General features: G+C 23.8%; 5 protein-coding genes across 16 annotated transcripts; 3 read left to right on the top strand and 2 right to left on the bottom strand.

The window, feature by feature from the left end:
• Positions 1 to 165: 165 nt before the first annotated feature.
• LOC107995168 (mRNA cap guanine-N7 methyltransferase) lies at positions 166 to 4127 on the top strand. 2 transcript variants are annotated; one of them, XM_017052516.3, is made up of 8 exons: positions 166 to 306; positions 786 to 1296; positions 1422 to 1623; positions 1687 to 1928; positions 2083 to 2264; positions 2343 to 2552; positions 2628 to 2821; positions 2915 to 4127. In XM_017052516.3, exons 2-8 carry the CDS (start codon positions 1045 to 1047, stop codon positions 2956 to 2958), a joined length of 1326 nt encoding a protein of 441 aa, XP_016908005.1. In that variant the 5' UTR covers positions 166 to 306; positions 786 to 1044; the 3' UTR covers positions 2959 to 4127. The 2 variants fall into 2 exon arrangements, with proteins under 2 accessions (XP_016908005.1, XP_016908006.1); XM_017052517.3 differs by having other exon boundaries at positions 786 to 1290.
• LOC107995108 (DNA topoisomerase 1) lies at positions 3983 to 10033 on the top strand. 2 transcript variants are annotated; one of them, XM_017052366.3, is made up of 12 exons: positions 3983 to 4123; positions 4390 to 4435; positions 5022 to 5406; positions 5521 to 5834; positions 5913 to 6061; positions 6149 to 6355; positions 6423 to 6587; positions 6658 to 6749; positions 7118 to 8091; positions 8274 to 8724; positions 8807 to 8956; positions 9051 to 10033. In XM_017052366.3, the coding sequence occupies exons 1-12, from the start codon at positions 4082 to 4084 to the stop codon at positions 9151 to 9153; spliced, it is 3078 nt and encodes a 1025-aa protein (XP_016907855.1). In that variant the 5' UTR covers positions 3983 to 4081; the 3' UTR covers positions 9154 to 10033. The 2 variants fall into 2 exon arrangements, with proteins under 2 accessions (XP_016907855.1, XP_061937922.1); XM_062081938.1 differs by lacking the exons at positions 3983 to 4123; positions 4390 to 4435; positions 5022 to 5406; ... (3 more) ...; positions 6423 to 6587; positions 6658 to 6749 and adding an exon at positions 6812 to 7028.
• Positions 10034 to 11565: 1532 nt separating this feature from the next.
• LOC107995105 (eukaryotic translation initiation factor 4E-binding protein Mextli) lies at positions 11566 to 19141 on the bottom strand. Of its 8 annotated transcripts, none has more exons than XM_062081959.1 (12): positions 18348 to 19020; positions 18127 to 18149; positions 17809 to 17927; positions 17472 to 17612; positions 17173 to 17342; positions 16873 to 17068; positions 16534 to 16605; positions 15562 to 15622; positions 15176 to 15464; positions 14825 to 15077; positions 14641 to 14711; positions 11566 to 13225 (listed from the first exon to the last, which is right to left on the bottom strand). In XM_062081959.1, the coding sequence occupies exons 3-12, from the start codon at positions 17915 to 17917 to the stop codon at positions 13121 to 13123; spliced, it is 1467 nt and encodes a 488-aa protein (XP_061937943.1). In that variant the 5' UTR covers positions 17918 to 17927; positions 18127 to 18149; positions 18348 to 19020; the 3' UTR covers positions 11566 to 13120. The 8 variants fall into 8 exon arrangements, with proteins under 8 accessions (XP_061937943.1, XP_061937941.1, XP_061937942.1 ...); XM_062081957.1 differs by having other exon boundaries at positions 14641 to 14762; XM_062081958.1 differs by lacking the exon at positions 18127 to 18149 and having other exon boundaries at positions 19005 to 19141.
• Positions 19142 to 19235: 94 nt separating this feature from the next.
• LOC107995106 (neuroguidin) lies at positions 19236 to 23842 on the bottom strand. 3 transcript variants are annotated; one of them, XM_017052363.3, is made up of 4 exons: positions 23684 to 23842; positions 22548 to 23070; positions 22097 to 22447; positions 19236 to 22020 (listed from the first exon to the last, which is right to left on the bottom strand). In XM_017052363.3, exons 1-4 carry the CDS (start codon positions 23690 to 23692, stop codon positions 21995 to 21997), a joined length of 909 nt encoding a protein of 302 aa, XP_016907852.1. In that variant the 5' UTR covers positions 23693 to 23842; the 3' UTR covers positions 19236 to 21994. The 3 variants fall into 3 exon arrangements, with proteins under 3 accessions (XP_016907852.1, XP_016907851.1, XP_016907854.1); XM_017052362.3 differs by lacking the exon at positions 23684 to 23842 and adding an exon at positions 23159 to 23654; XM_017052365.3 differs by lacking the exon at positions 23684 to 23842 and adding an exon at positions 23460 to 23653.
• A 576-nt stretch (positions 23843 to 24418) lies between these two features.
• LOC107995104 (transmembrane 9 superfamily member 4) lies at positions 24419 to 27829 on the top strand. Its single transcript, XM_062081955.1, has 10 exons — positions 24419 to 24576; positions 25010 to 25260; positions 25329 to 25475; positions 25541 to 25696; positions 25767 to 26047; positions 26137 to 26355; positions 26433 to 26590; positions 26676 to 26935; positions 27015 to 27198; positions 27312 to 27829. Exons 1-10 carry the CDS (start codon positions 24574 to 24576, stop codon positions 27549 to 27551), a joined length of 1899 nt encoding a protein of 632 aa, XP_061937939.1. The 5' UTR covers positions 24419 to 24573; the 3' UTR covers positions 27552 to 27829.
• The last annotated feature ends 71 nt before the right edge of the window (positions 27830 to 27900 follow it).

Genomic DNA, 27900 nt, shown 5'->3' on the forward strand with positions numbered 1-27900 from the left:
ATATAAAATACTATTATTAATCTTGCTTTCTTATTGAATTTTAGATAAGATGCTAGATAAGAATGTTACATATATAATAAATCTAGATCAGATAATAGATAAGAGAATATAGTATAGAACTACAATCTAAAGAAATTTCAGTAACTACCAACCAACCTTAGAAAATATGGCTACAATGACAATGTGTAAATTTCTTGTATAATACAAAATATTCTTACAATGACAAAGTGTTTGCTACATTTCTTGAAGTAGTGCAGATATATAATTGTTTGAATTCAACAAAAGTTCACTATCTTGGAAGCTATGGTAAGAATAAAGCATACATGTATAAAATCAAATACTTGGCAGCACTGTAATAAATAAAGTTATCAATAAAATTTTATAATAATTTAAATAAATTTATATTTATAATAACGTGAATAACATAAATTTCTATTTTTTATCTATATAATGATATTTAAAAAGAAAGAAAAGTACTATTACATGGAAAATATATTTATTATATCTTAAAAAGTAAACTCAAATATAAAATAAAAATAATAAAAATAATTAAATAAATATTATTTTTTAAGAAATTAATTCAGCAAAACTTTTATTCTGTTCATTTTATTTCATGTTTAATTAAAAATAAATAAATTAATAAAAATATTATTTAATTTTGAATAATTTAAAATAAAAAAGTTCATGCATATTATGTATATATTTATTATTAATAAATTCTATATTTCATACTATTAAATATTATATTAATAAGAAAATATTCAGTTAACCTTTATAATTTACAGGGTATTTTTGTAAAATAATGTTGTCAGCATTGATAATATTGGTTCATTATGTTGGAAATATGTAAGACGTTGAAAAATAAGTACTATTCATATTAAATGTGCATATTTTACGAACAATTTGTTTTTACTTGAATATATTTGATTATAATGATTTTTTATTATTACAAGTGTGTGTAATATAATATTTATTAAAAAAATAAAACATCTAATTACAATATAATAGAATTTAATAGTAAAACAAGATTACTTTTACAAAAATATGTCTCTATCTTGTCCTGAAGAAATGAATGAGACCAAAGAAAAACAAGATAAGTTATTTTCAGAAAAAAACCTTGAAGAAGAAATACTTAAATCAAACTCTTCTAAATCTAAAGAATTTTCTAAAAAACGAAAAAGAGAAAGTGAAGCAGATAATACAAGTTATTTAGAAACTAAACGCTCTCAAATTCGAAAGCATTCTCCAGATCCAAAATCATCTAAAAGTGAAAAATATATTGAAAAAAATGTAAATGTAATTATTATATTTTATTATTATATTATATATATTTTTATTATTATATTATATTGTATATATTTGCAAATTTCTAAATCATTTTACTTATTATTTAAATCATTTTTTAAATTTATATATTATAGATTAATAATACTTCATCAGATTTACATATCAATAATAGTGAAAAAGTAAAAGAATCATCAAGCAAAAAAATACACAGTGATAATACATTATTAGTTGTAGAACATTATAATTCAGTAGAAAATAAATGTGCTGCTCTTAGAGATAAAAGCAGAATTTTATATATGAGGAATTTTAATAATTGGATAAAAAGCATGCTTATATGTAAGTTTTTAATTTATAAATAATTTTTGTATAACAATTTTTGATTTGAAAAATTATTTACAGTTGAATATATTAATAAAACTCATGGACGTAATTTAAAAGTATTAGATATGTGTTGTGGTAAAGGAGGAGATTTATTTAAATGGAGAAAAATGAACGCAACACATTTAATTTGTACTGATTTAGCTGAAGTAACTATGCAACATTGTCAAGATCGATACAAAGAAATGCTAAAACGAAATTCTGAAGAAAAAAGATGTTCTCCTATATTCACTGCTGAGTTTATAACAGCTGACTGTACAAAGGTATTTCTTTTATCTATTTTATTAAACTTTCTAAAAAAATAATTAAAAAGTTAATAAAATAAAAATTAATATTTTGAAATTATATATCCATATTTTATTAATGAATTCATTTTATATTTTGTCAATGAAAATTAATTATAAAGAAAATTTTCAGGATCACTTAAGAAAAAAATTCAAAGATCCTAGTATATCACTTGATTTGGTTAGTTGTCAATTTGCATTTCATTATTGCTTTGAATCATTAGAACAAGCAGAATGTATGATTAAAAATGCAAGTGAATGTTTAAAACCAGGAGGTCATTTTATTGGAACTATTCCAGATGCATATGATTTAGTGTATGTTTATTTTAATATGATAGAAATGTTTTTAATTAAATTTATATAAAATATATTTAAAAGTTTTTTTTTTATTAGTTCTAGGTGGCAGAAATGTGATGGTGACAGCTTTGGAAATGATATTTATAATGTAAAATTTTTTTGTGATAAAAAAAAACCACCACTTTTTGGTGCTAAATATCATTTTCAGTTAGAAGGTGTTGTAAATTGTCCAGAATTTCTTGTTTACTTACCTGTATTTCGTAAATTAGCTTTAAAATTTGGTTTAAATTTAGTACTATTTGAAAGGTAAAATATTTATTTTATATCTATTTTATATCTATTGTGTTTAATTATATACAAAGAGAAAATTTTATATTATAGATTTGATAGTTTTTATGAACGTATGAAAAATGAAGGTAGAGCATTACTTACTAAAATACAAGCTTTAGAAACTTATCCACCTCGAAATGATGTATCTCTTGTTGGTAAACCTGAAGATTATCAACATATTAAAGAATATAATATGAAAAGTTCATCAATTGGTACTTTATCTCAATCAGAATGGGAAGTTACTTGTTAGTAAAAAATTATTTTATATGATTCAATAATTAAACATATTTATTAATATTTTATTATATTTATAATAATATTAATTTATTTTGTTTTAGCATTATATGCTGTATTTGTTTTTCAAAAAATGAAAACTATGTAGACAATAAAGAACAATAGTAAAGCAAAATCAGTAAAGATTAAGAAGTATAAAATATCATTTTCCTGGCATAAAATTATTCATTAATTTTATATTATATGAACTAGTCTGTTATATCAATAGAAATAGGAATACAATAATCAGTATAGTAAATAGTTATTCATTGATATTTAATATGATCTCTTTTAATAATTCAACAATGTATTAAAGAATTAAATGTGTACAATATACTTTATTGAATTATTTTGTCTTTTTATATAAAATGGAATATCAATTGTATTATGATTTAAAAAAATTGTATAATTTTTTTTATCTTAATCTAGATACTAAAAATAAATTTATAAAATTTTAATATATAATATAATCTATTAATCTTTGAAAAAAATTATACTATTTTAATTGTAATATATATGTAGTTTTTTACTATTGAATTGTTTAATGATATTTTACTTGAATAAATGATAAATAAATATCAAAAATGATAGAAACACAAATATTTATTTTTAGTATTATTATTATTTCAGAAGTTAAATAATCTTGTATATTTTTTAAATTATTAATATTTAATAATTCAATTACTGATTTATTATATTATTTAAATAAATTAATAATATCTTAATACGTGTCCTTTGCACATATAACGAATCTCGTCGATATTCGATTTTATTTTCAACGATTCACAGACGTTTACTTATAATTGAAGTTTGTGATAACTAGGTGAACAAAAATTAAATATTTCTTTTCAAAATTAAAGCGACTTTCATCGAAAAGGAAACACTATCCATGCATTAACGAATATTTTTATAAATTTTATTTGTAAAATCGTAAGCGTTTATAACGAACATCATTGAAACAGAATATGATTGAATAGACAGATATAAACTGAGGGGCGAAGGGTTATATTGGAGATCGAAGAGGCGGAGCAAAGAAGCGCATGCGCACTTAGATATTTTTGATACTTAGACTGGGTCTCTTATACGATCTAAGCGTAGGCTCGGTTGCAGTCTCATGCGAAGTGTATAGTCGAATACGACTGAGTGGTGTGTGTGCCCCCAGTCCTCTTTACTTCTCTCGCTTCTGTTAACCCTCGCGTTGCCAGAGTCTATCAGTCGCGTTTGTATGAGAAATGGAGCTTGAACAAGCAGCAACGCAGTCGAATTCCGACTCAGTAAGTGACTATTTAGTAATTGTTTGTTTTATTGTATTTACCTACGTGTATAGTTTTTTAATATTTTATCTTATATCATCGCTTTTCTCTTGTACGTACGACATAGCCGCGGATGCAAAATTTTTCTAAGTCCCAAAATGGCGTCTGCGACTAAGTCCTACCTGGCTCGCTTCGCCAGACGTTAAGTCCGACAGAAGAGTAGATGGTTATATATCATGTTACATTCTTATTAAGCTCATATTTTGATATGAATTTAATTGTTTTAGGAAAAAAAGATCAAAGAGAATAGCAATGTGACTGGAAATCATAGTGGTAAGCAATTTATTCGTACAGTTTAATGTACGCACTCTGACATAGCTAAATCGAAATTTTACAGCAGCAAATGTTAAGTTCGACGCGACGACCAAAGAGTTGAGGCTGCTAACGACCCGACCGGTCTGACACGTGTTTCGACTCTGACGAAGCGTCTGAACTACTTATGACTTCCTGCAATTCAAATTTAATTTCTTTTTTGAATTTGCATTTATTCTATATATATTGTAGGAATTTTTAATTAAAATTTTTTAAAGTAAAATTTATGGGAGTTTTCTAAATTTGATTTTTTTAAAATATAATTATAAAATAAAAAGAATATATTTTAAATTCTATTGGCTTTATTTATACATTAAAAAATAAATGTTATAAAATATAATTCTAATAAATTTAATTAAAAACTATAAATTAGGTCTTTTTTGTGTTTATTAATTATACAATAATTATTTTGTTTATATAATTGCTAATACATAAAATTATTTTTTAATAAAATTTTTTTATATTAAATTATTTATATATATATTATATTTTATAAATAATTATATAAATAATATGTATGATATACATATCTATATAATGTTTTTAGATACTCATATAAATGGTATGTCAAATGGATTTGATAAAAAGAGGGAACACAAGTCCGAACATAGAGATAGAGACAAAGAACGATCTCATAAATCAGATCATAAAGACAGAAGCAAAGAAAAAGATAGAAATCATAAAAGTGAACATAGGGATAAAGAAAAAGACAGACATAAACATAGTTCTAGTTCTATTAAAGAAAAAGATAAACATGATACTAGCAATAGTAACAAGGATAAAGATAAGGATAGAAAAAGTAGCTCATCAAGCAAGGATAAAGAACATAAAAGTAGCAGTTCTTCAAGCAAAGATAAAGAAAAGGATAAAAGTAAAGATAAAGAACATCATCACAAATCTAGCTCTAGTTCTAGTTCCAAGGATAAAGACAGGTATAATTTAACACTAATAAGTAGTAGTAATTTAATAATTTTACATTTAATTTATAATTATAACATAAATATAATTTATAACATAATGTAACATATATAATATAATATATATAGGCATCACAGTAGTTCAAAGGATAAAGAAAGTAAAGAGAAAGATAAAGATAAAAGCAAGGATAAATATAAACATAGTTTAAGTTCAAGTTCTCGAGATAAAGATAAAGATAAAGATAAAGAAAAAAATATTTCTAAAGATAAAGAAAAAGAAAGAAAATTAGAAAAGGACAAGGAAAGACATTCCACATCTCATACAAATGACAAAGAAAAGCATCGTTCTTCTGAAAAAGATAAAGACAAACATAATTTATCAAATAAAGACAAACATCGTCATGATAAAGAAAAAGATCGACATCGTCATGACAAAGAAAAATGTAAGTTGGAATATAAAATATATAACTTTAAACTAAAACTTAAAATTTTTTATATTATTTTTTTTGTCTAATTTATAGCAAAACATAGAGAAGATAAAGATAAAAAAGATAAAGAAAAAGAAGAAATTAAGGTAAAAGAAGAAATAATGGATATCAAATCTAATCACATAGGAAATGAAGAATTTCATTATGATATTGGTCAAACCATAAAACATGAAGTGAAAGAAGTATATACTTATATATTTTTATTTATATTTTTTTGAAATTATGAATATTTTAAAAATAAAATAAATTTGAAATAAATTATATTTTAGGAATCCGTATCACAAATTGAACCAGAGGATGATGATGACAGTGGTGGAGAACAACCATTATATATTAAGGAAGAAGAAGATGAAGAAGAGCCTGTTAATGAAGAAGAAGGTAGTATGGATTCAACTGATGGAAATGACACAAGACTTTCAGATCTTCATAATACGACAATTAAAACTGAAGAAGAATCAGATGAAGATGTGCCATTGGTAAATTAAATTTATATAAAACTTTTAAACTTATCTAAAAACTTGTTATAATATAAAAATTATATAGAGTGCAAGGTCAATGGCTCCTACAAGTATTAAAAGAAGTCTAGATTCAGAGGAAGAAGAAGATGTTCCACTTTCAGCACGTAAAAAGTCTAAAAAGAGCGATACAAAAACAAAGAAAAAAAAACGAAAATATGAAGATGATGAAGATGAAGACGAAATTGAACAAGTAATGTATTTCATATTTTAATAATATAATAATATTGCAGAATTAATTGATTTCAATAAATAACATACAGAAACCAAAGAAGAAAGGTGCAAGAACGTCAAAGGGAGAAAATTCGAGTCCCAGAAAAAAGAAACAAGAAGAAGAACAAGAAGTTTGGAAATGGTAAAATCTCAATTAATTATAAAATGATTTAAAATTCCCGCGAATTTCATCATCTCTAAAAAGAGGTTATGTTGTATAACCTTATTCCAAAAATACATTTTTTAATTTTTCATGCATTTTAAATTAAAAAAAAATATGATATATAAACATACATATATATTTAAAATTAAATATAATCATGGGTATTAGAAATCTCAAAATAATATTTTCAATAAATTTATATTCGATTTGTAGATATATGCATTCAAAAAAATTTCTTAAATATTTATCTTTTGTAAGGTTAGGTATTTCTTAGAAAATTCTTCATTAATCATTAAAATTAATATAAGTAATAAAAAAAATAAATAGAAATATATAAAAAATTACAGGTGGGAAGAAGAAAAAAAAAATGATGGAACAAAATGGACATTTTTAGAACATAAAGGACCAGTATTTGCACCTCCATATGAACCACTTCCACCTGATGTAAACTTTTATTATAATGGAAAAGAAATGAAATTAAGTCAAGATGCAGAAGAGGTTGCAACATTTTATGCACGTATGTTAGATCATGATTATACTACAAAACCTGCATTTAATAGTAATTTCTTCCATGATTGGAGAGAAGTTATGACTGAATCAGAAAGGACAAAAATAGTTGATTTAAGTAAGTGCAATTTTAAAGAAATACATGCTTATTTTATTCAAAAAAGTGAAGAAAGAAAAGCAATGACAAAAGAAGAAAAACAAAAAATAAAAGAAAAAAATGAAGAAATTCAAAAAGAATATGGTTATTGTATCATTGATGGACATAAAGAAAAAATAGGAAATTTCAAAATTGAACCTCCTGGTTTATTCAGGGGCCGTGGTGAACATCCTAAAATGGGCAAATTAAAAAAAAGAGTTATGCCTGAAGATATTCTTATTAATTGTTCCAAAGACTCTAATATACCAAAGCCACCACCAGGTCATAAATGGAAGGAAATTCGGCATGATCCTAATGTTACTTGGCTTGCATCTTGGACAGAAAATATTCAAGGACAAGTAAAATATGTTATGCTGAATCCATCAAGTAAACTTAAAGGAGAAAAAGATTGGCAAAAATATGAAATCGCTAGAAAATTAGCACAATTGATAGATAAAATTCGTGCTGAATATAGGGAAGATTGGAAAAGTAAAGAAATGCGTATAAGGCAAAGAGCTGTTGCATTGTATTTTATAGATAAATTAGCTCTTAGAGCTGGTAATGAAAAAGATGAAGACCAAGCAGATACTGTAGGTTGTTGCTCTTTACGAGTAGAACATATTACATTACATGAGCAAAAAGATGGAAAGGAATATGTAGTTGTATTTGATTTCTTAGGTATGTTGCAATGAAATTATATATTTTCTTTTATTATTTAAATTATAATAATATATCTAATTATAATAATACATAGAGAAAATAAAGATAAAACATATTCATTTACATATAAAATTAAAGAAAAATGAAATTTATATATTATATAATATATAATATAATATAAGCATGTACTATATTTATAGGTAAGGATTCTATAAGGTATTACAATGAAGTGCCAGTAGAAAAAAGAGTATTTAAAAATTTACAACTTTTTATGGAAAATAAATCGCCAAGTGATGATTTATTTGATCGTCTTAATACAACTGTTATGAATAAACATTTGAACGAATTAATGGAAGGTCTCACTGCTAAAGTATTCAGAACATATAACGCTTCGTGGACATTACAACAACAATTAGATAAATTAACAAATCCTGATGATACAGAAGCGGAAAAGATCTTATCATATAATAGGGCAAATCGAGCTGTGGCAATATTATGTAATCATCAACGTTCAGTACCTAAAACACATGCAAAATCTATGGAAAATCTTAAAGCAAAAATAGAAGCCAAAAAACAAGCTATTAATGATGCAGAACTTGCTGTAAAGGATGCCAAACGTGATGCAAAACATGGATCTGTTAAAGAAAAAGTGTATGTATAATTGATAATTTTATTAAAAATATTATTATATATTAATATTAATAAATGTTCTATTTTGTATTTGTCATTACAGTACATATGAAAAAAAGAAAAAAGCTCTTGATAGATTAAAAGAGCAGTTGACGAAATTGGAAGTCCAAGCAACAGATAAGGAGGAAAATAAGGAAATTGCACTAGGCACTTCCAAATTAAATTATCTTGATCCTAGAATTACTGTTGCGTGGTAATTAAATTTGATTTTTTTATTGCATATTAAATATATTAAATATACGTTATATTCATAAATATAAAATATTTAATTTTTTTATATTATTCAGGTGTAAGAAACATAATGTCCCTATTGAAAAGATTTATAATAAAACTCAAAGGGATAAGTTCAGATGGGCAATAGATATGGCTGGACCTGACTATATATTTTAACCCTATAGAAGATTGATTATTACAAAAAATAACTCCCATTGAGATTGTATTTAGTGAAATTTTTGTTAAAATTGTCGGGAAAAAGTAATGGTATAATTTTCTATATTTACAAAAGATAAATGTGAGAGTGCGGAGACATATTTTATATAGAACACTACATTAAATTTCGGTAAAGACTTTATATTCAATGTGTAATGGACACATATTCGTAGTCTAGAATTGATCGCTTAGCAAATATTGCATAAAAATTTTAGCGATCATATTTGAACATAGAGGTTTAATTGATCTTATAAATACTAGAAAAGAAAATTGATAGTTTGACAAAAATTAAAATTCTTTAGGTAGAAATTTATAATATTTGTGAATTAAGAAAACAAGGTTTGTGCAAATAATCTAAATTTAGAGAATATAGCTCAGAGTTAACTCCATTAAAACAAGAATTTTACAATCTCTAAATTTAGAAATGCACAGTAAACATAGGCTGTTGCATTGTACATAGAACTATGCATGAAAACTTTGCCAGCCAATTAAGAAAAATATATGTGTATTAGATCTATTAAAACAAATCTGCCGAACGAGCAGCTAATTTTATATTTCTTTAATTTGTCTTTTCTTATGAATGTATAGTGTCATCAGTGGAAAGTTATTTGTATTATGCATTATAGCATTCTAAGTAAGAGCTTTATGCTCCATATGATTTATTTTTAGCATAAAATTTATTATATCAAAATTGTGATTAGCAATTTGATTTAAATATATTGTCCCAAAAAATAATTAAAACATACTAATGTATTTAAAAATAGATTATTGCTTTTAGCAATTTATGCTTTATAAAAAAAATGTTTAGATTATAATAAATGTGAACACAGTGTATCCTTAACATTTTTTTAACATTTGTACACTTAAAAACCTTGTGATCACCACAATATAAAATATTGTAAAAGAAAATTACCGATTTCAATATGTTAGAAATTAATTATCATATTCATAGTCATAATTGAATCTTGTTTGATTGTATCTATTATTGTCATTTTTAGTATTTACAAATCTATATTTAATAGCAAAATACTCAAATTTATTGCAATATTTTTCAAAATCCTTTATATAATATAAATCATTTGTATATCATAAAAGATATTCTAGATTTAAAGAATATCTTTATTTATGTGACTAATGGGACTCAAATTATAATTAATGTTTGAGAGTATGAAACATCTTATTTTAATCTATTATAACTAAATCACATCTAGAATAGATCAATCTATTTACTTATTTATCTTGGAATACAGAGCAGAGACGAGTAACTTTTTATTAGCTTAGATTATATTCACTTTGACTAGATTATAGATTTTATAATAAATATATCATTTTTTCACGAAGACATTTATTCATCTTATTAAATTTAGTATTAATTACTCGTCACTGACAAGATATTCCTACAACACCGTTTTATGCATATGAACACAAACGATGTTTTACACTCATACTTATACATAAATATATGTTTAAAGAAACTGCAATGATAAAATTATATATATAAATATGTAATTAGAATGGTGGTTCTTTATAACTTATGTTTTAAAACAATATATTATAAAACAGATTAGTTTAGTTTATTTAAAACTATAGAATATATACTAATACGCGTTTTAAGAAATGTTATGAAGTTATTAAAGGCCACTATTCTTATAAAACTGCCAATTATGTGAAAAATCGCATAATTTAATCGTCTGCTATGCTACAAACTAGTTTCTGATATCTAAATAACTTTGGTCATTTTAATTTTCAATTTTTTCTAGAATTAATAATTTGTTTATTTCAAACAACTTACTATTTAAAATAGATTCTTATAATTATATATTTTTTTATAATATTTTTTTTGAACATTAATAATTGTAAACATTTCTGTAAATGAAACTGGTACTGTATATCAGACTAAATTAACTTATACGATGATCAAGTAGACTGAATTTAAAATATATATGTGCGTATATGTATCGCATTATTCTTAATTTACTTAAAGTCATTTGCAATATAAAAATTAGTAACTAACATGGTATATGAAATACAATCAGTAAGTAGGCCTCTGATATCATGCACATAACATCAAATATAACATTTTTAACTTTTACAAGAAGGGAAAAATAAAAATACAATCGATATCTAGTACAATGAAGTGTGCACAAATTGAAGGTGTATGTATATTTAAGTCATTATCCGATTTCTATACGATACTGGAATAATAAAACTTATAGTGCAAAAAAATTGTTGATTTATTTATATATTCACCTTTTTTTTATTATTACTTATATATTTGCATATAATAACGAAATTAATATTATATAATGGAACACAATAGTTAAAAATATATTACGCAGATGCTTTATCGTAATGTGAAAAAAAATCAGATGATACTCTACTTTTATTGGTTTATTAAAGAGCAAGGTACAATAATATAATAATATATTACTGTAGTTAGTGTGTAATGATAATAATAAATTATTAATAATTTAATTCAAATAATCATGTAAATTTGTAATAAATATTAAAGATGTAAAAACATACAAACATAACGTTTCATATATGTGTAATACAATTTATATATAATCTCAAATCAAATAAATATTCCTTTAATATATTTCAAGCCAGAAAATAAAATACATAAATAATATGGTTCACAAATGCATATACGCCAAAAAATGTAATATAATCAAACATTAATTAAAGAAAATGAAAACATTTGTAATTTATATTCTGGCTAATGAAACATTTACAATACATAATATAAACTTTAATTGAAAGGAGAGAACAAAAACTAATTTATAGAAATATAATTTTATAACTAATAATATATATAAACTATTGGATTATTTAAATATTATTTAAATTTATTATGCAATATTGTAAATTCAATATTACAAATCATTAATTATATAAAAATCAATATAAGAGCAAAAAACTTTTCATTTCATCTCTCCATACAATTAATACAGTACCATTGTTTAGTATATAAAATATAAAATCTTGATTTAAGATTAATTTTTTTTTATTTTTTTTATTTTTATTTTTTTTTATATATATTTTTTTTTTATGTCACAGCAGAATAATTACCAAAATGGTAGTTCCTATTTCAATACGATAGACTAGACTATTCTAAATCACTATTTTATTACGATTATTATACGTAACAAAATAAATATTACACATCAAAAAATTGAAGCATTTTTTGAATGTTTGTTCGTGATGTTAAATTTTTATTTATACCAATTAATATTTATTTGTTAGGAGAATTATATGTTTTCTATTATTTTCTTGTTTTTTTAATTTAATTTATTTACTTAATTCATCCAATTTTAATTATTAATTAAGTTATAGAAGTATTATTTTTATGAGTAATACAATTTGATTTATCACACTAAAAATATAAAAGTCCTTTGCTGTCTTTCATAAGTGTTTGTGTCAATTATTTCAATCCTAACAATAATAGTAGTAATAATGATAATAGTAGCAATAATAATAATAAAAATAATTTTTTCCATCACTACTGCATGTACCCATAACATCAACTAAAAATATTTTGTTGTATATTATATTTTGATTAATTAAAAAGAACAGTTTTTAACGAATTTTATAAATTTGCTGCATAAATATAGATATAACAATAAAAAAGCATAAATGCTTATTAGAATATTATTTAAAAAAAAAATAATTAATTTTAAACACGCACAATATATTAGTGCATATCTCAATATTTATACTAGTCATTTTGTATTGCTATAATTGAATTGAGCAATACATGTTGTTACTCATAAATTATTGTGTATTGCAATGAACTCATACATATTACATATTTGTTCATTTTAGAATATTATACAAAGTTTTGAAAATTTATCACAATACATCGAGATAAAAACCGATGTAAATTAATACATACAATTTGATGATCAAAATATTAAATTATGTAATTTCATTCTGGATCAGTTTCTCCTTCTCCAATTGTCAATACTGTAATAAGACCAGCAGCTGCTACCTTAGCTTTATATGTTTCCGGTTCGAACCAGCGAATCGGTTCCTGTAAAATAAAAATAATACTTAATTACATAATGATCATTAAATATTATATAATAAATATTAAATTTTGCACATTACCTTTTTATGATGTTATGAGGAGCATGCTTTGAAATCGTAAAGCAGGTGTTAAATGGTTTATGTAAGTACATGCCATTTTAGTGACACAAATATTTTCCAATATAATAATTTTTAAAAAAAATTGGAATTTGTTATATTTTCGTTATAATGTATATATATCACATGATTTTAAAAAATACAAAGTAAAAATATTTTATTAGTTAAAATTTCATAAATGTTATACAATAATATTTATAGTATAAATTGTTTTCAATTTCTTATATGATATATTTAATACTTCTATATTTCTCAAATAATAAAAATTGCAATAACTTTTTTTAATTCGTTTAATATTAATCATTTTTTTAATCATTTAGATTTAATATGTATTGAAAACTATACAATTACCAAACAAATTATAATATTTATGAAATATAAAAACAATTTAAGAAAATATAAAATTTAAGATTATATAATATATATAACAAACGCAACATATGATATATTTGTTTTTCAAATTATTAACCAAGTTTTAAATTCAAAATAAAAAAAGATAAACATTGAGATCATTTCATTTTTAATAACACAAAATAAAAGAATATATTTAAAAAAGAACAACTTTTTATAGCTTATCACATACGTATTATAAAGATCTAATTTCATAACAAACATATTATACTAATATAACAAAATAGTAATAATTATTAATGTATTACTACAATTTGAAAAGAAATTATATTGCTTTCAATAAAAAAAGTTATTTAGTAACACAAAAAACAAATCTTATATATAATCAATTTTCTAAATAATACTGATAGAATAATATTTTTGGTTAAAAGCATAAAATATCACAAAAATCATTATAGTGCTACATTAAATTTTTAGTTTAAATACGTACATTTTACGTATAAGTCTAGTAACATATATTTTTATATTTTTATATTATAGATATATCACTTAAAATATTGACTTTGCAATTTAAAATAGAAAAAAAATAAATTTAAAGAATAAAGATTAATCTTTTTAATAAGAATCAATAATTATTAGATAGTTATAATTTTCAAGAATTGCCGTCTGTAAACTAATAAAAGATATCTATTTTTTTATATTATCATGCTATTGTTGTTTTCAATATTATATTAAGACGAGTATTTCAACAGTGATGAGTATTTTAAAAATGAAATGAGTAAAAACATACAACAATTATTTTAATATTGTCATTTTGATATAGAAAATAAATGTAACTTCAAAACAATTAAATTAATTTCGAAAAGTTAATCTTATATCATTTTGCAAAGAAAATTAGTAAGTAACATTGTTGTACATCAGGTGATTAGCATTGGTATCACATTGATGTACCTTGCGAACAATGTTGGGACATTCCTTTTGAATGCGAACCCAATCTGCAGGTGGCCGTTTAGCATAAGGGCCTGTTGAACACAGCAACAAAAACTCATATGTGAGTTCTCTAACTTCTGGAACTAAATATCAAAATACTGTGTTTCATATTTAGAAGCTTTTAATAATAATTTGGAATAATTACCTTCCTGAGTTGATGAATTTGGTTCAGATATTATATGAGGTTTATAAGTTTCTTCACTTTCTGAAGTTGCAGCACTATCCATATTTAATTCTCGGCCTACTTCATTTGTATTGCTTGGAGTTAATAATGTTTTTTGTGTATTGGAAGACGAAATTGAATAAGGAGATTCTTCTTCAAAATTGAAATATTCTATACCACTTGTGAAATTTTCAGAATCTCCCAAGAAATGTTCATCTAAAACTAGCTTCGCAGTCTAATATACATATTAATTATGTCAGTAATATTAAATTAAAAACAATTAAAAAACAATACATAATTTTATTTATATTTTTAGGAGAAAAAAATGATTACCCTAACAAGATCGAGATTGCATCCTGTGATTTTTAAAGATTGGTTACCAACAGTAACTGTATATTTATATTCGCCTATACTGGCGTCGTTGGTGGAGAAGCTGTGGAGGAGTGAACTTCGTAAACGAGAGTTTTGTTGTTGATGTTGCAATCGATTACTTTCATCTGATGCACTACTATTTAATGAGGAGCTTGAACCACCCATAGCTCCTTTTTCTCCTCCACCTTGCTCTAATCTCACCGGCGATGCATTTCGTTGTATCGTATCTTTTATCAAATCCTTCGCGTAACTGGTGTGAAGATAAATAAATAAATTAATATTTAATATAATAAATAAATTAAAAATTTTTTAAATGAAATATCAAATAAAATTAAAATTATATTTACTGTATCTTGTCCTCGGAAGTACCCGTGATTTGGACAAGTCGTTCTTTGGCTCCAGGGTTTACTGAAAAAATTATTATATTAGAAGCAATATTTTATAATATTGATCAAATGTAAAATTTGTTATCATAATAAAGTTTATTATGTAAGTAATCATTTGCATTGTGGTTAATGTGCAATTTATCAATGCAAAATTATATATCAAAAATAAATATTATGTAAATATAGATACTATTCAAACACTTTAAAACAAATTATTTATGCATTAAAACATTAAAAGGTTTAACATTAATTGTGGAAATATTGTCCTGTAAAAAGAGATAAGATAATTTTTAGATATATTTAGAACTATAAGCATTTATAAGCAAAAAAAGAATTATATAAAATATATAAAATATTGAATAAAAATTGTAATATGCAATGTTAATATAATTGCAATATCAAATGCTATTCAATATTTTATATTTATTTAAATGTGATTTATTAAGCTGCAAATAATATGCATATGCTAATGATATGATAACAAGACAATTGTACAAAAAAATTTTTTAGTAATCACATAACAAAATTTTCACAATAATTTCATTCAATGACATAATAATATAATAACATATAAAAACAAAATATTTCATGCAAATAAAAATAAGTTATTAACACAAAATATACTCACAAATATCATACATAATATCAATTATATTATAAATTTATATTTACACGATATTGTGAGAAAGATAAAACTTATTTGTTATATTTTATTAAAAAATTTACAATAATTTAATATTTTATAAACAAATATATAATATACTTATAAATTTCTAATAAAAACATAAAATTTAAATTTCTAATATTTTATAAAATGAATTGATATAATGGAAATATTAGGATATATAAAGATATTAAAAAATATATATAATTGGTTATTTTTATAATGCGTGAACATGATGCTATTAAGCCATCTGCAAATTGTTTGTTTACCTCGCTGGAAGGAGATGATTGTCTGGCTGAGCTCTTCGATCATGTGAACCCGCCGCCCTTTTATTCCCATCACTGTATTTTTGTGCAAATGATTTAGAAGTAGAAACATAATACTTACTACTTACAATAGATGTCAAAAACTAGTAGTATATAAAATATAAGATATATCAAAAAACAGATCCAAAAATATAGTGCAATAGTAACTTAAAATTAAAATAAACCATTCAGAAATTAAAACATGGAAGCCATATTCTACATTATAATACGAAGTTTTACATATATATTTTGCCTACAATGTACATATTATTAATAAAATTAAAAATTTTAAACTTTTCTTACCTTTACCAGAATCACTGTTACGTATAACAACTTCATCTTTACAGTAGTTTTTTCCAGGAATACGAGTAGGTTTAACAAATTTGCCACTATTTTTTATAACTTCACCAGGCCCCAAAATAGGTGTTACAGTAGGTGAAGTCATAGTTGCCATTGGAGATGACAATGCATTTGTAGGTGTATCAGGAATTGCTTCTGCCTATTATTACCATATAGATTTTTTTTCAATTTATTTTATACACAAATTATAAAAATAATTATAAAATTATATAAATATAATTTAAAAAATGTAATTTAACATACATTATCCAAATGAGATAATTTTTGTGTATAATATACATCCATGGAATCTGTGTGACGCCATTGTTTAGCTCTTAATTCTATAAGTTCCAGCAGGTGAACCCTAGTCGTCAAATCTAGTCTTTCGTCTTGACTTCCATTTCTGATTGCCACAAAAGCTCTATCTAGCTGATCTATATGTTAATGAAAAAATAATTAAAATTTTTATTAATTTATTAATTTATTAATACCTAAAATTATTTTTTATTTTTTTTTTTATATTACAAATATTATTTTAAACTTTATATTATTTTAAATTATACCTTTATAAATAGCTTCTAATTGATGAGCATAAAGTTTTAAATGATTGCACATTGTAATCACATTCATTTGCAGCGCTCGGTCATGGAAGCCATTAGTTAGTTGCATTGCAACATTGTCGATTAAGGAGACTATATCCTCCACTGTAAAATATAATTTTTAAATTTAATTATATATTAAGAATATAAAAATATAAAAGAATTATATTATTAAAATCCAAATTATATATATATTTTAGATACATATTGAAATATAATATAGAAAAAGAAAATTATAATTATAAATAAAATAATGTAAATAAAATTGTAATAATTATTATAATTATAATAAAATAATTACCAGTCGTAATCCGCCCATCGACGGTCGCGTGGCGTTGATTAAGTTTAAGCGGTCGAGGTTTTTCAACTTTCTTGATGGTTCGTGCTCGATTTAGTTGTGTAGTGGCCATTCTTTTTAATCTTAAATAAAAAAAAAATAAGAAAATAAATATTATAATAAAAGATTTATTAAATAATTAAAGATTAAATATAATTTTATAAAATTATAATTAAACGTAATCTCTAATTATTTAAAATTATAAATTTATTTTCATAAAGTTAAGAATATAAATATAAATATATTTTGAAAAAAATAAAGATAAAATAAGAATATACTTACATATAACTGATTTTTTTTATAAACTATGGAATGTTTTTATAACATGACATTATTCGATATTTGATTATTTGTATAATTAATATATATATATATATATAAATGTTATTATGTTATTGATGTATTATTAACGTTATTATATTTATATTTTTTAATAACTTGAGGTCATGATGAAATTAATATTAAAGAAAAATGGAATATATTATTATCTTAAATTTAATTACTTTGAAAAGTATATTCTAAATTCTCGATGTATAGTTTTGCGCCGCGGGTGATTTAAAAATAACTAAAGAAAAGAGTAGTTTATGAAGAAAATAATTAATAAGAAAAGAAAAAATTAAATATTTAATGTATACTAATGCAAATTTTAACAATATTTATCACAGTTATTAAAGTTGATACGAAACATAGACTCTTTACAATAGCAGGTTATTTTACTGTGGTCTACGTAGAGATAAAAATAATTTATACAGTCCCCATGCGAGCGCTCTGGCACTTTCGACATCTTGAAAGGCACGTTAGAAGAAGAAGGAAAATGTACAAAGAACAAAGAGAGATAGTAAGCAAAAGAAAGGAGAAAACAAGAGTGGGAAAGGAAAAGTGGAAGGGAATATAAAAGAAAAAAAAATGGAAGAAAATATAACTTATTAAAATTATACAAAATAGAAAATAAATAACATAAGTAAAATCTGATATATATAAGTAATAAAAAACTAAATTCTATTAATGCAGTAATTAATATGGCTAATATTACAAAATCTAAAATTATGAAAGCTAACATACATTATATCAAACATTTAACATTTAATATTTTAATCAAATTATTATATTCAAAAAATAGTTATCTATATTTTAATTTTTATCGCTAAAAAGACACTTACCACCACGTCGGCCGTGCCACAGATCAACGACAGGCAGACCGTCTGAAAGAAATTGGTAAGATATGCCGTTGACATACGTTACGAAGATATATTCAAGTGTCTTAAATTTAAAACAATGATACCAACATGTTTAGAATTCACTAGTAAAAGAATCTAATTGAAGACAATTTTGTTAATTTCATATGACTTCATATTATACAAACATAAGCTTATTACATATATATAAATAAATTATTGACATTGAAAACATTTTATTCAGTCAGTAAGAAGCATTCTACATGATGATGATGATGATGATCATGATAATGATAATATAATAATAATCAGAATAATCATAATAATTATAATAATAATATTAATTTATAATAATAATAATTCATTCATAATAACCATTTGTAATATACAATTATCTCTCTCTCTCTCTCGCGCGCGCGCGTTCTCGCTCTCTCACATACATTGAATTGTCTTAGTACATAAATTATACAAAATTCATTAATAAATGAAACATTACATTCTTCAGACTATGAATGTAGTCAATAAATCATTTTTATCTCGTTTTTGCTGCAAAGATACTTTGTTTTTCTTTTTAGTTTGGTATTCGGCAGCGTTGTTGGATTTGAAGGACTACTTTAAACTTCCTGCTCACAGTAACGTTTACATACTTTGTGCTTTCTTTGTACATTGCTAAAAAATTCATACCTGCTAAGCAGGTCAAAGAGATAACAAACTCTAAATATTTTTTTTTTTTATAAGGCATAATATGTATCATATATTTCATAACAAAATTACGTTATCAGTAAATGTATAAATGAACAATAACACAACAATGTAAACGTAACTGATGCAGTTCTATTATTGTAAATCCATATTTCTATTGATTTGAGGTAGTGTATTCAATGTAATCCTATTACTTTGCTGCTATATGTTGTGTGTGGATATGTGTTTCATATGAATATTTTTTACACCCATACACTTTTACTATAAGTCCAAAATATGTAAACATATCAAGAACTTTATGTTTAACAAACAGATATAATCATAAAATATAAATATTATTTAATTCAAATCTCTTTTATTTATTGCAAACAGCATGATATTTTTCAATGAGTATTTATAAACAGTTCAGAAAGTAAAAATGATGAATATATATTATTTATATATGTATATATAAATATACACACACACTCACACACGACTTAGTATTTTGGACTTACAGTTATTTCAGTTGTAAGTGTGCTTCAAAAATTATCATCTATGTTTAAAGTATGAGAAAACTAAATGTCGGGCAAATTTTGAAACCAATTGTAATTTTGCATTAATTATTTTGTGCATGCCGTACATTAAACGAGCATGAGATTTTTTTAAGTATACCTTCATTATTAATCAAAATCTTCCCGCTATTCAGTATTCCAACTTCATTACCAAATACGACAAGGCTGCTGACATTAGGCTTGCTAGCACTTGTAAATAATGCCCAGCAATTGTGCTATTCTGTTAGTTTCTTTAACTATTATTCCATGAATAATTTATCACATTTTAATCGTCTTCACAGATTGAAAAAGAGAGGGCATATGTAACATCATGCATTACCAAGTTGGCTCAATCTATGAACACTTTTGTAAAAAATATAACATCTATGGATGGTTGAGCCATTGGTTAGCATATAACGAATTAGTATTTTTGAAGGTAATGCGTATCACTTCTGCAGGAACAATTACTGGATACAAATATCCATGTAATAATTTATATTAAATGCATTTGATATCATTCTTCCTTTACTTTAAAAGGAAATGTTAGTTTTGGGTTTAAAAAAATACCCAAAGTTACATCTAATACTTAAAAAATGAAATCTATTTAAGCACAAGATATGGATATTTCTTATAATTTGATTGTACAAATTCTATTCTATTGCAGAAGTGATTTTCGCTCTAGTCTTCGTATATTAGTTTTTCTTTTAATATCACACATACCCTCTCTCTAAAAAACTAAATACAGTAAACCTAAATAGAAATCGAGAAATTGACAATATCAATTTTGAATTTTGACACATTCGTGTTATCCTTATATTACTTTTAATATAAGTTTAACAACTTAATCAAATCAATCTAATTAAAATAACAAATACAATGCATAAACACATTATAAAAAATTAAACTTAACATAAATGATGACTTATATATTCAAGATATAATAGCCTCAACAGTTTACCAGGGGAAAAACACAAACGAAACATACATATAATAGTAAAACTATTAACTACTACATTCTACTCTAAAATAGCGAGAAAATCCTAAGACACGCGATATCGCACGATGAACAATATTTTTAGAAGTTGCAGAATACTTGCAATTTCTAAAATCATTTTCTGTTAAACTTGAATTTTCTAATTCTTGCATTGAATGTCTTGTGATTTTTACGCTTTTGTAACAATTAATTCAATATCATCCTTCCTGCTATGTTATTGGTTTTCTCATCTATAGCAGAATATCTTAAAATAAAGCAGAAAATTTTTCTGCTTTCAACTTGTACGTTTAACTTGCAATTTTAAATCCTGGAGCCGAAATCCATTATTTGATTAATTGTCACAATTATACACATTTTTTTTATAAGTTAAGCTCGTATGTACTTTGACATTTTTTCATATACTTAATATCGTCAGAAATTTTTTTGTGACTTATGGAATATTTCAACCCCATAGATAAAAATTGATTTTAGACAACAATTAAAGATTAAAATCATTATTAACTATAATTATCAATTATTACACCATTAGTATGTCTTATGTAGTAATAAATTACCATCGTGCTATTTTATTTCACCGTTGACGATTGTTTTTTTTTTATAACTAGTTGTTTATGAGTTATTATCTTAACTTATTAACGAGTATTATGGCATCTGCATTTGTCAAGAAGAATTGAAGTAAATTTGCATTTTACCTTAATTATTAATGCTGTACGAAATTCAGCTTTTTAAATTTTTATAAACTCGATTTAATGATGCCGTTTTTTCTTGAAACCTAAAAAGAATCAAATTATATTATAAATAAAAACATTCAGTATAAAATAAACATTTAATAAAATAAAATAATTTACTTTTTTTAGCTTTGCCTTTTTTCTGAGCTTTTCTCTTTTTAGCAGATACTGAAGATGATTCTCCAAAAGTTGTAATTTCTTCTCCAAGTGTACCAAGAGTTGTTATTTGATGACGTCTGTGCTTTTCTTGTTTAGTAACAGGTAAACGTGTCATATAATTTTCTTCATATTCTATCTTCCGCTTATTTTCTCGACCTAGACTAGCTTGCTTTTCTGCTAAACCATGTTTATCTTCAATAGGAGCATCTAAATATTCTTCTTTTAATTCTCTTAAAACAGCACCTGATATTGCACGTCTACGAGCTCTTTCTCCTGCTTTACGAATTTTTTCAGTAACTGTTTCATCTCCATCTATGAATAAAAAAAATGAGATATTTAAACATTATATTTTGAAAAATTATATATGAATATGTAATTATTGCATACATAATATAGATTTATAAATACTGACCATAATGTACTGCAGCAAGTTTTGGTGGTACATAAATATTAGATTTTCTTGCCTGTATTGATTTGAAACCATCTACTTTATCTTGATCACTATCAGATTCTTCATCATTACTATCAAATGCATCTGGGTTTGCTTTAAAATTAGTTGGATCATCATTGTTAATAGTACCAGTTACAGCAGTCTTAACAAGTTTATCTATTTGATATTTTAATTTGTGATCTATTGGTCGGATTTTTTCTAGGACAGTTCTTATTTCAATTAAGCGATCAATTGATGGATCTCCTTCTATACGTTCTCCAGAACATTTTCTCAAAACCACATAAGTTAAATTAATCAAATAAGAAAGTAACATATGATATTTCATTTCTAAAAAACTAAGACCTTTATCTGTAGAAATTTCTCCATTTTTGACACGGACTAACATATTATCTACAAGTTGATTAACTTGTAGGACATTAGCATTCATTTCCCCAAGCAAACGAAATGCCTGTGGAAGATCTCTTTGTTCCATTTCATCAATTGCCTGTAAATATAATTTTTCATTGTTAAAAATATATATTCAATTCAATATAAAACTTGAATACAAATTAAATGTACAAAGAAAAATCTACCCTCATTATTGTCATATTTTGTTTAAAAAAAAATGTTTATAAATATGTAATTTATATATAAATAATAATTCATTCATAAAACATTAAATTTTTACTTCACGTAAATTTAAATATTTTTTAACAATATCACTTAAAATTTTTCTATCGTCTTCCAACCGTATTTTACACAAGTTCAATATATAAAAATCACTATATAACTTATTTATCTCAATATTAATCACATTTTATTTAAAAAATGAAAAACGCGCTAAATTTTATTCATAAAATCGAAACGTAACCAATGTTTTTGTATAAGTTTCACCTAAAAATTTATAGAAAGGCTTAATTTGAAGAAAAATGTCGGAGCCATGTATGTACGGGGAAAAAAGCGCAATAATCTGCTGCCATCTTTCCTATTTACTAATGGATGACAACGGAAAAAAAAAACAATCAAAAATTTCCAATAGACCTGATAGAAAAATGCATTGATTTAGACAATTTACGAGGAAATTTATTAAAATAATATACTTAAAAGTTTCCACTTACCTGTACCATTGTTCTGAAATAAAAATTAACCGAACAGATGCATATCTAAATAACGTAACTTGTAATTAAACGAGTCCCCACGTGGGACGATATTTTCCTTTTCGGGGGTATATTTTTTCGCTCGGAAAAGCTTGATCAAAACACCTTCTATTATAGCAAAAATGTTTCCATTTTTTAATAAAAAATAAAGTTTTACAGATTTAAAAATAATGATTGTATTATTTATGAATATTAAATTTATAATTATAGAAATGAAATAGATTAAATGGTTGATTAAATAATATATTACATTTATAAAAGGTTCACTTCCTTTTCATTGCAAGGATAAAAAATTGCGGGAATTTTAAGAATAAATGCAGAAATAAATTTTTGTAAGATAATTAATGTTTCAAATATCATACTAAAAATGTACCATATTATGTTATTGTAATTATATCGATCTTAAAAAAAATAAAATTATTAAACTAAAAAAATATAAAATAAATTTTTTAAAATAAATATTATATTATTTAATAAAATTTAGATAATTAAAATTATTGAATAGAAAAAATATTTAATGTTTATTATAATTTTGCAATTAAATACTTAAATTTTATAAAATATAAAAAACATATGCTTATAAAAATTATAAAGTTTTTCTTGTTTTAAACAATTTAAATCGGTAAAAGTTACTATTGATAAATATCACAATATAAAGTAATATATACATCATTTTACTAGGGAATTTTATAAAGCATCATTCTTATTATTTTACTAACAAATGTCTCGGTATAAACTTCATGTTGAAGTAAATTTCATTTTTGACGTGAACGCAATAGAAACGAGAAGCAATTAAGAATAAAATAAAGAATACGGCGTGGCGCGCCTCTAACGAAAACAATAATTAAAGGATGGTAAGTGTATTTTATTTATTTTTGTTTAATACTTAAGATAAAATATAAAAAAAAAAATATTTATTGATCAAATATAGTAATTCTTTTTTAATATGATATTTTCTAACTTTGCAATGATGGTAATCATAAAATACAATTCTATTAGTCCTGTCAGAAATTTAATGGCATTGTTTATCATAGTTACGAAAAAATATCTTAAGTGTTAATATACTTAGTTTAATAATGACTGAGTTTAAAAATTACTAAAACATATCATTATTGTAAATAATCATGTTCATTTATATTTATATTTATAAATAAATTTTTTAATAATATTTATAAATAAATTATGTTTACATTTATATTCATTGCAATTATAGATGTCATTAAAAATTATTAATTATTTTTAATTACCTTAATAAAAATATTATATATATTACATTCTTATTAATAGGGGAGATTAAAAAAAAGCAATGCAATATTTGTAATAATATGCTTATTAATTGAAACAAATGGCTTTTACGTGCCTGGTGTTGCTCCAGTAGAATTTAAAAAGGGGCAAAAAATTGATGTTAAAGCAGTTAAAATGACTAGTACTCACACACAATTACCATATGATTATTATTCTATTCCTTTTTGTGTACCAAAAAATGGAAGTAAGGATTATAAATCAGAAAATTTAGGAGAAGTATTACGTGGTGACAGGTAAGGATTTATTATTTGTTATGTTAAATTTTATTTTTTAGAAATTTATTTAATTTATTTTTATATAGAATTGTAAGTACACCATATGAGGTATCAATGGCAGAAAACATAATGTGTAGATTATTATGTCATGGACCAAATGAACTTATGACATGGAATGAAAAAGAGTCACAACTTGTTATAGAACGCATCCAACATGATTATACTGTACATTTGTAAGCATATATGAAATTATATTTTGTATTTTATATGTACTTGTTATAATTTTTTTTATCCTTAGGTTAATTGATAATTTGCCAGCAGCAACAAAAAAAGTTCAGAAAGATACAAATAATGTAATTGTATATCATGGATATCGTTTGGGTGGTATTATGAATGGCCAATATTATATTAATAATTATCTTAAATTAAAATTAAGTTATCATAAATATGGAGAGTTAGTATAAATAATATTATTTGACATATAAATTATATATCAAAATATAATTATTTTTTATCTTTCATAGAAATGAATTTAGAGTAGTTGGATTTGAAGTAGAAGCTCATTCAGTTGATGTAAGTCAACTAAAGTTTGATAAAACTACTTGTATACTACCCTCACATCCTCAGGCAAATCTTCAATTTGTTAACCCTAAAGGAACCAAACTTCTATTCTTATATACTGTGGATTGGAAGCAATCTGATGTAAGTTGGGCAAGCAGATGGGACATATATCTAGGAATGAGTGATGTTGAAATTCATTGGTTTTCGATCATCAATTCACTTATTGTAGTTATTTTTCTTTCTGGTAAATATTTATGATATATTTTCTTAAATTATTGATATTTTTCTTAAATTATTTTGAAATATATAAAAATTTTTGATAAAATTATATAGGAATTTTAACAATGATCATGGTTCGAACTCTAAGGAGAGATATTGCACGTTACAATGCTGGTGAGAGTGATAGTTTAGCAGGCTTAGATGAAACAATTGAAGAAACTGGTTGGAAACTTGTTCATGGAGATGTATTTCGACCTCCTCCAAATCCTCGATTATTTGCTGCTGTGATAGGCAGTGGAATACAAATATTTTTTATGGCTTTAATTACGATATGTAAGAATTTATATTTTTTTATGAGAAATATATTATTATTAAAATATTTTTATGTTACTTTTATGATATATTTTCAGTTTTTGCAATGTTAGGAATGCTTTCTCCTGCTAGTAGAGGTGCACTTGGAACCTGTGCAATATTTCTATATGTATTTTCTGGTTTAATTGCTGGATATTTTTCTGCACGACTTTATAAAACAATGCGCGGACGAAAATGGAGAAGAACTGCGTTATTGGTAAATATAGAACATATTAATATAACTGGTATAAAATTTAAAAAATAGAAAAAAATTTTTTATATTGCCGTATAATTTATTATAGACAGCAACACTTTTTCCTGGAATAGTATTTACTACTTGTTTTTTCTTAAATTTCTTTATATGGGGAAAGCATAGTTCAGGCGCAGTACCATTTAAAACAATGTTAGCATTGTTGTGTTTATGGTTTGGCATTTCACTTCCTCTTGTATATCTTGGATATTTCTTTGGATATCGTAAACAACCATTCACACATCCTGTTAGAACAAATCAAATTCCCAGACAAGTTCCTGATCAATTATGGTATATGAATCCAATACTATGGTAAGTGTATAAAAATAGTATGAAAGAATACATATAATTCTTATTATTAGAAATTAAATGTATTTATTATTTATTACAGTACATTAATGGCTGGAATTCTTCCTTTTGGGGCTGTTTTTATAGAATTATTTTTCATCCTAACTGCATTATGGGAAAATCAATTTTATTATCTCTTTGGATTCCTCTTTCTAGTTTTCTGTATACTTGTTATTTCTTGCTCTCAAATTTCTATAGTTATGGTCTATTTTCAATTATGTGGAGAAGTAAGTAATAAATAATTATTTTCAATCTTATATAATATACTTACATACTTATATATACTTATTATATATCTTATATAATATATATACTTATTATATATCTTATTCTTTATTAGGATTATCGATGGTGGTGGAGAAGTTTTATTGTCAGTGGAGGATCAGCTGTATATGTTTTAGCTTATTCAATTTTTTATTTTATGACAAAATTAGAAATAACAGAATTAATTCCAACACTTTTGTATTTTGGTTACACTGGATTAATGGTTTTAACATTTTGGTTATTAACTGGTACAATAGGATTTTTTGCAGCTTATGCATTTATTCGAAAAATATACGCTGCTGTAAAAATAGACTAGTCAATCATTGATCCTATCAGTGATTAAAAAAAGTAACACTGTTTCAATATGTGTTACAAAGAATATTTAATTATTTTAAATGAAATATATGTGAAACCAAAATAGTACAGTTTATTTTCAGTTTCGATATATTAATTTCATTTGGTTACAAATGAGATCTATATTTACCAAATAATATTCTTAAATATTATAAAATTGTTCTGTTTATAATCAAAAATATGTAAAATTTATGAATGAACAGAAAAAATTGTAATTAAAGAGAATGATGTATAACTTCATTCATTGCATTATTAATACATAATTTTTAGTTTTTATTGTTTATTAAATCTTAAATATTTTGTATTAAAGT

Source organism: Apis cerana, linkage group LG11 (assembly GCF_029169275.1).
Source record: "Apis cerana isolate GH-2021 linkage group LG11, AcerK_1.0, whole genome shotgun sequence".
Taxonomy (NCBI): Eukaryota; Metazoa; Arthropoda; class Insecta; order Hymenoptera; family Apidae; genus Apis; species Apis cerana.

Excerpts from the sequence above, each read along its gene's own strand:
- LOC107995106 (XM_017052362.3), bottom strand. Across the intron at positions 22,448-22,547 it reads ACTTGCTGCAGTACATTATG|ATGGAGATGAAACAGTTACT; the intron begins GTCAGTATTTAT and ends TTTTATTCATAG. Across the intron at positions 22,021-22,096 it reads AAAAGGCAAAGCTAAAAAAA|GTTTCAAGAAAAAACGGCAT; the intron begins GTAAATTATTTT and ends GATTCTTTTTAG.
- LOC107995105 (XM_062081956.1), bottom strand. The coding sequence starts at position 17,917 with ATGGCCACTACACAACTAAATCGAGCACGAACCATCAAGAAAGTTGAA. Across the intron at positions 15,465-15,561 it reads ACTTCCGAGGACAAGATACA|TTACGCGAAGGATTTGATAA; the intron begins GTAAATATAATT and ends TCTTCACACCAG. Across the intron at positions 15,078-15,175 it reads GCAATCTCGATCTTGTTAGG|ACTGCGAAGCTAGTTTTAGA; the intron begins GTAATCATTTTT and ends TATGTATATTAG.
- LOC107995104 (XM_062081955.1), top strand. Across the intron at positions 25,697-25,766 it reads AGTTATCATAAATATGGAGA|AAATGAATTTAGAGTAGTTG; the intron begins GTTAGTATAAAT and ends TATCTTTCATAG. Across the intron at positions 27,199-27,311 it reads ATTTTCAATTATGTGGAGAA|GATTATCGATGGTGGTGGAG; the intron begins GTAAGTAATAAA and ends ATTCTTTATTAG.
- LOC107995168 (XM_017052516.3), top strand. The coding sequence starts at position 1,045 with ATGTCTCTATCTTGTCCTGAAGAAATGAATGAGACCAAAGAAAAACAA. Across the intron at positions 1,624-1,686 it reads GATAAAAAGCATGCTTATAT|TTGAATATATTAATAAAACT; the intron begins GTAAGTTTTTAA and ends AATTATTTACAG. Across the intron at positions 2,265-2,342 it reads CCAGATGCATATGATTTAGT|TTCTAGGTGGCAGAAATGTG; the intron begins GTATGTTTATTT and ends TTTTTTTATTAG.
- LOC107995108 (XM_017052366.3), top strand. The coding sequence starts at position 4,082 with ATGGAGCTTGAACAAGCAGCAACGCAGTCGAATTCCGACTCA. Across the intron at positions 5,835-5,912 it reads TCGTCATGACAAAGAAAAAT|CAAAACATAGAGAAGATAAA; the intron begins GTAAGTTGGAAT and ends TCTAATTTATAG. Across the intron at positions 8,957-9,050 it reads CCTAGAATTACTGTTGCGTG|GTGTAAGAAACATAATGTCC; the intron begins GTAATTAAATTT and ends TATATTATTCAG.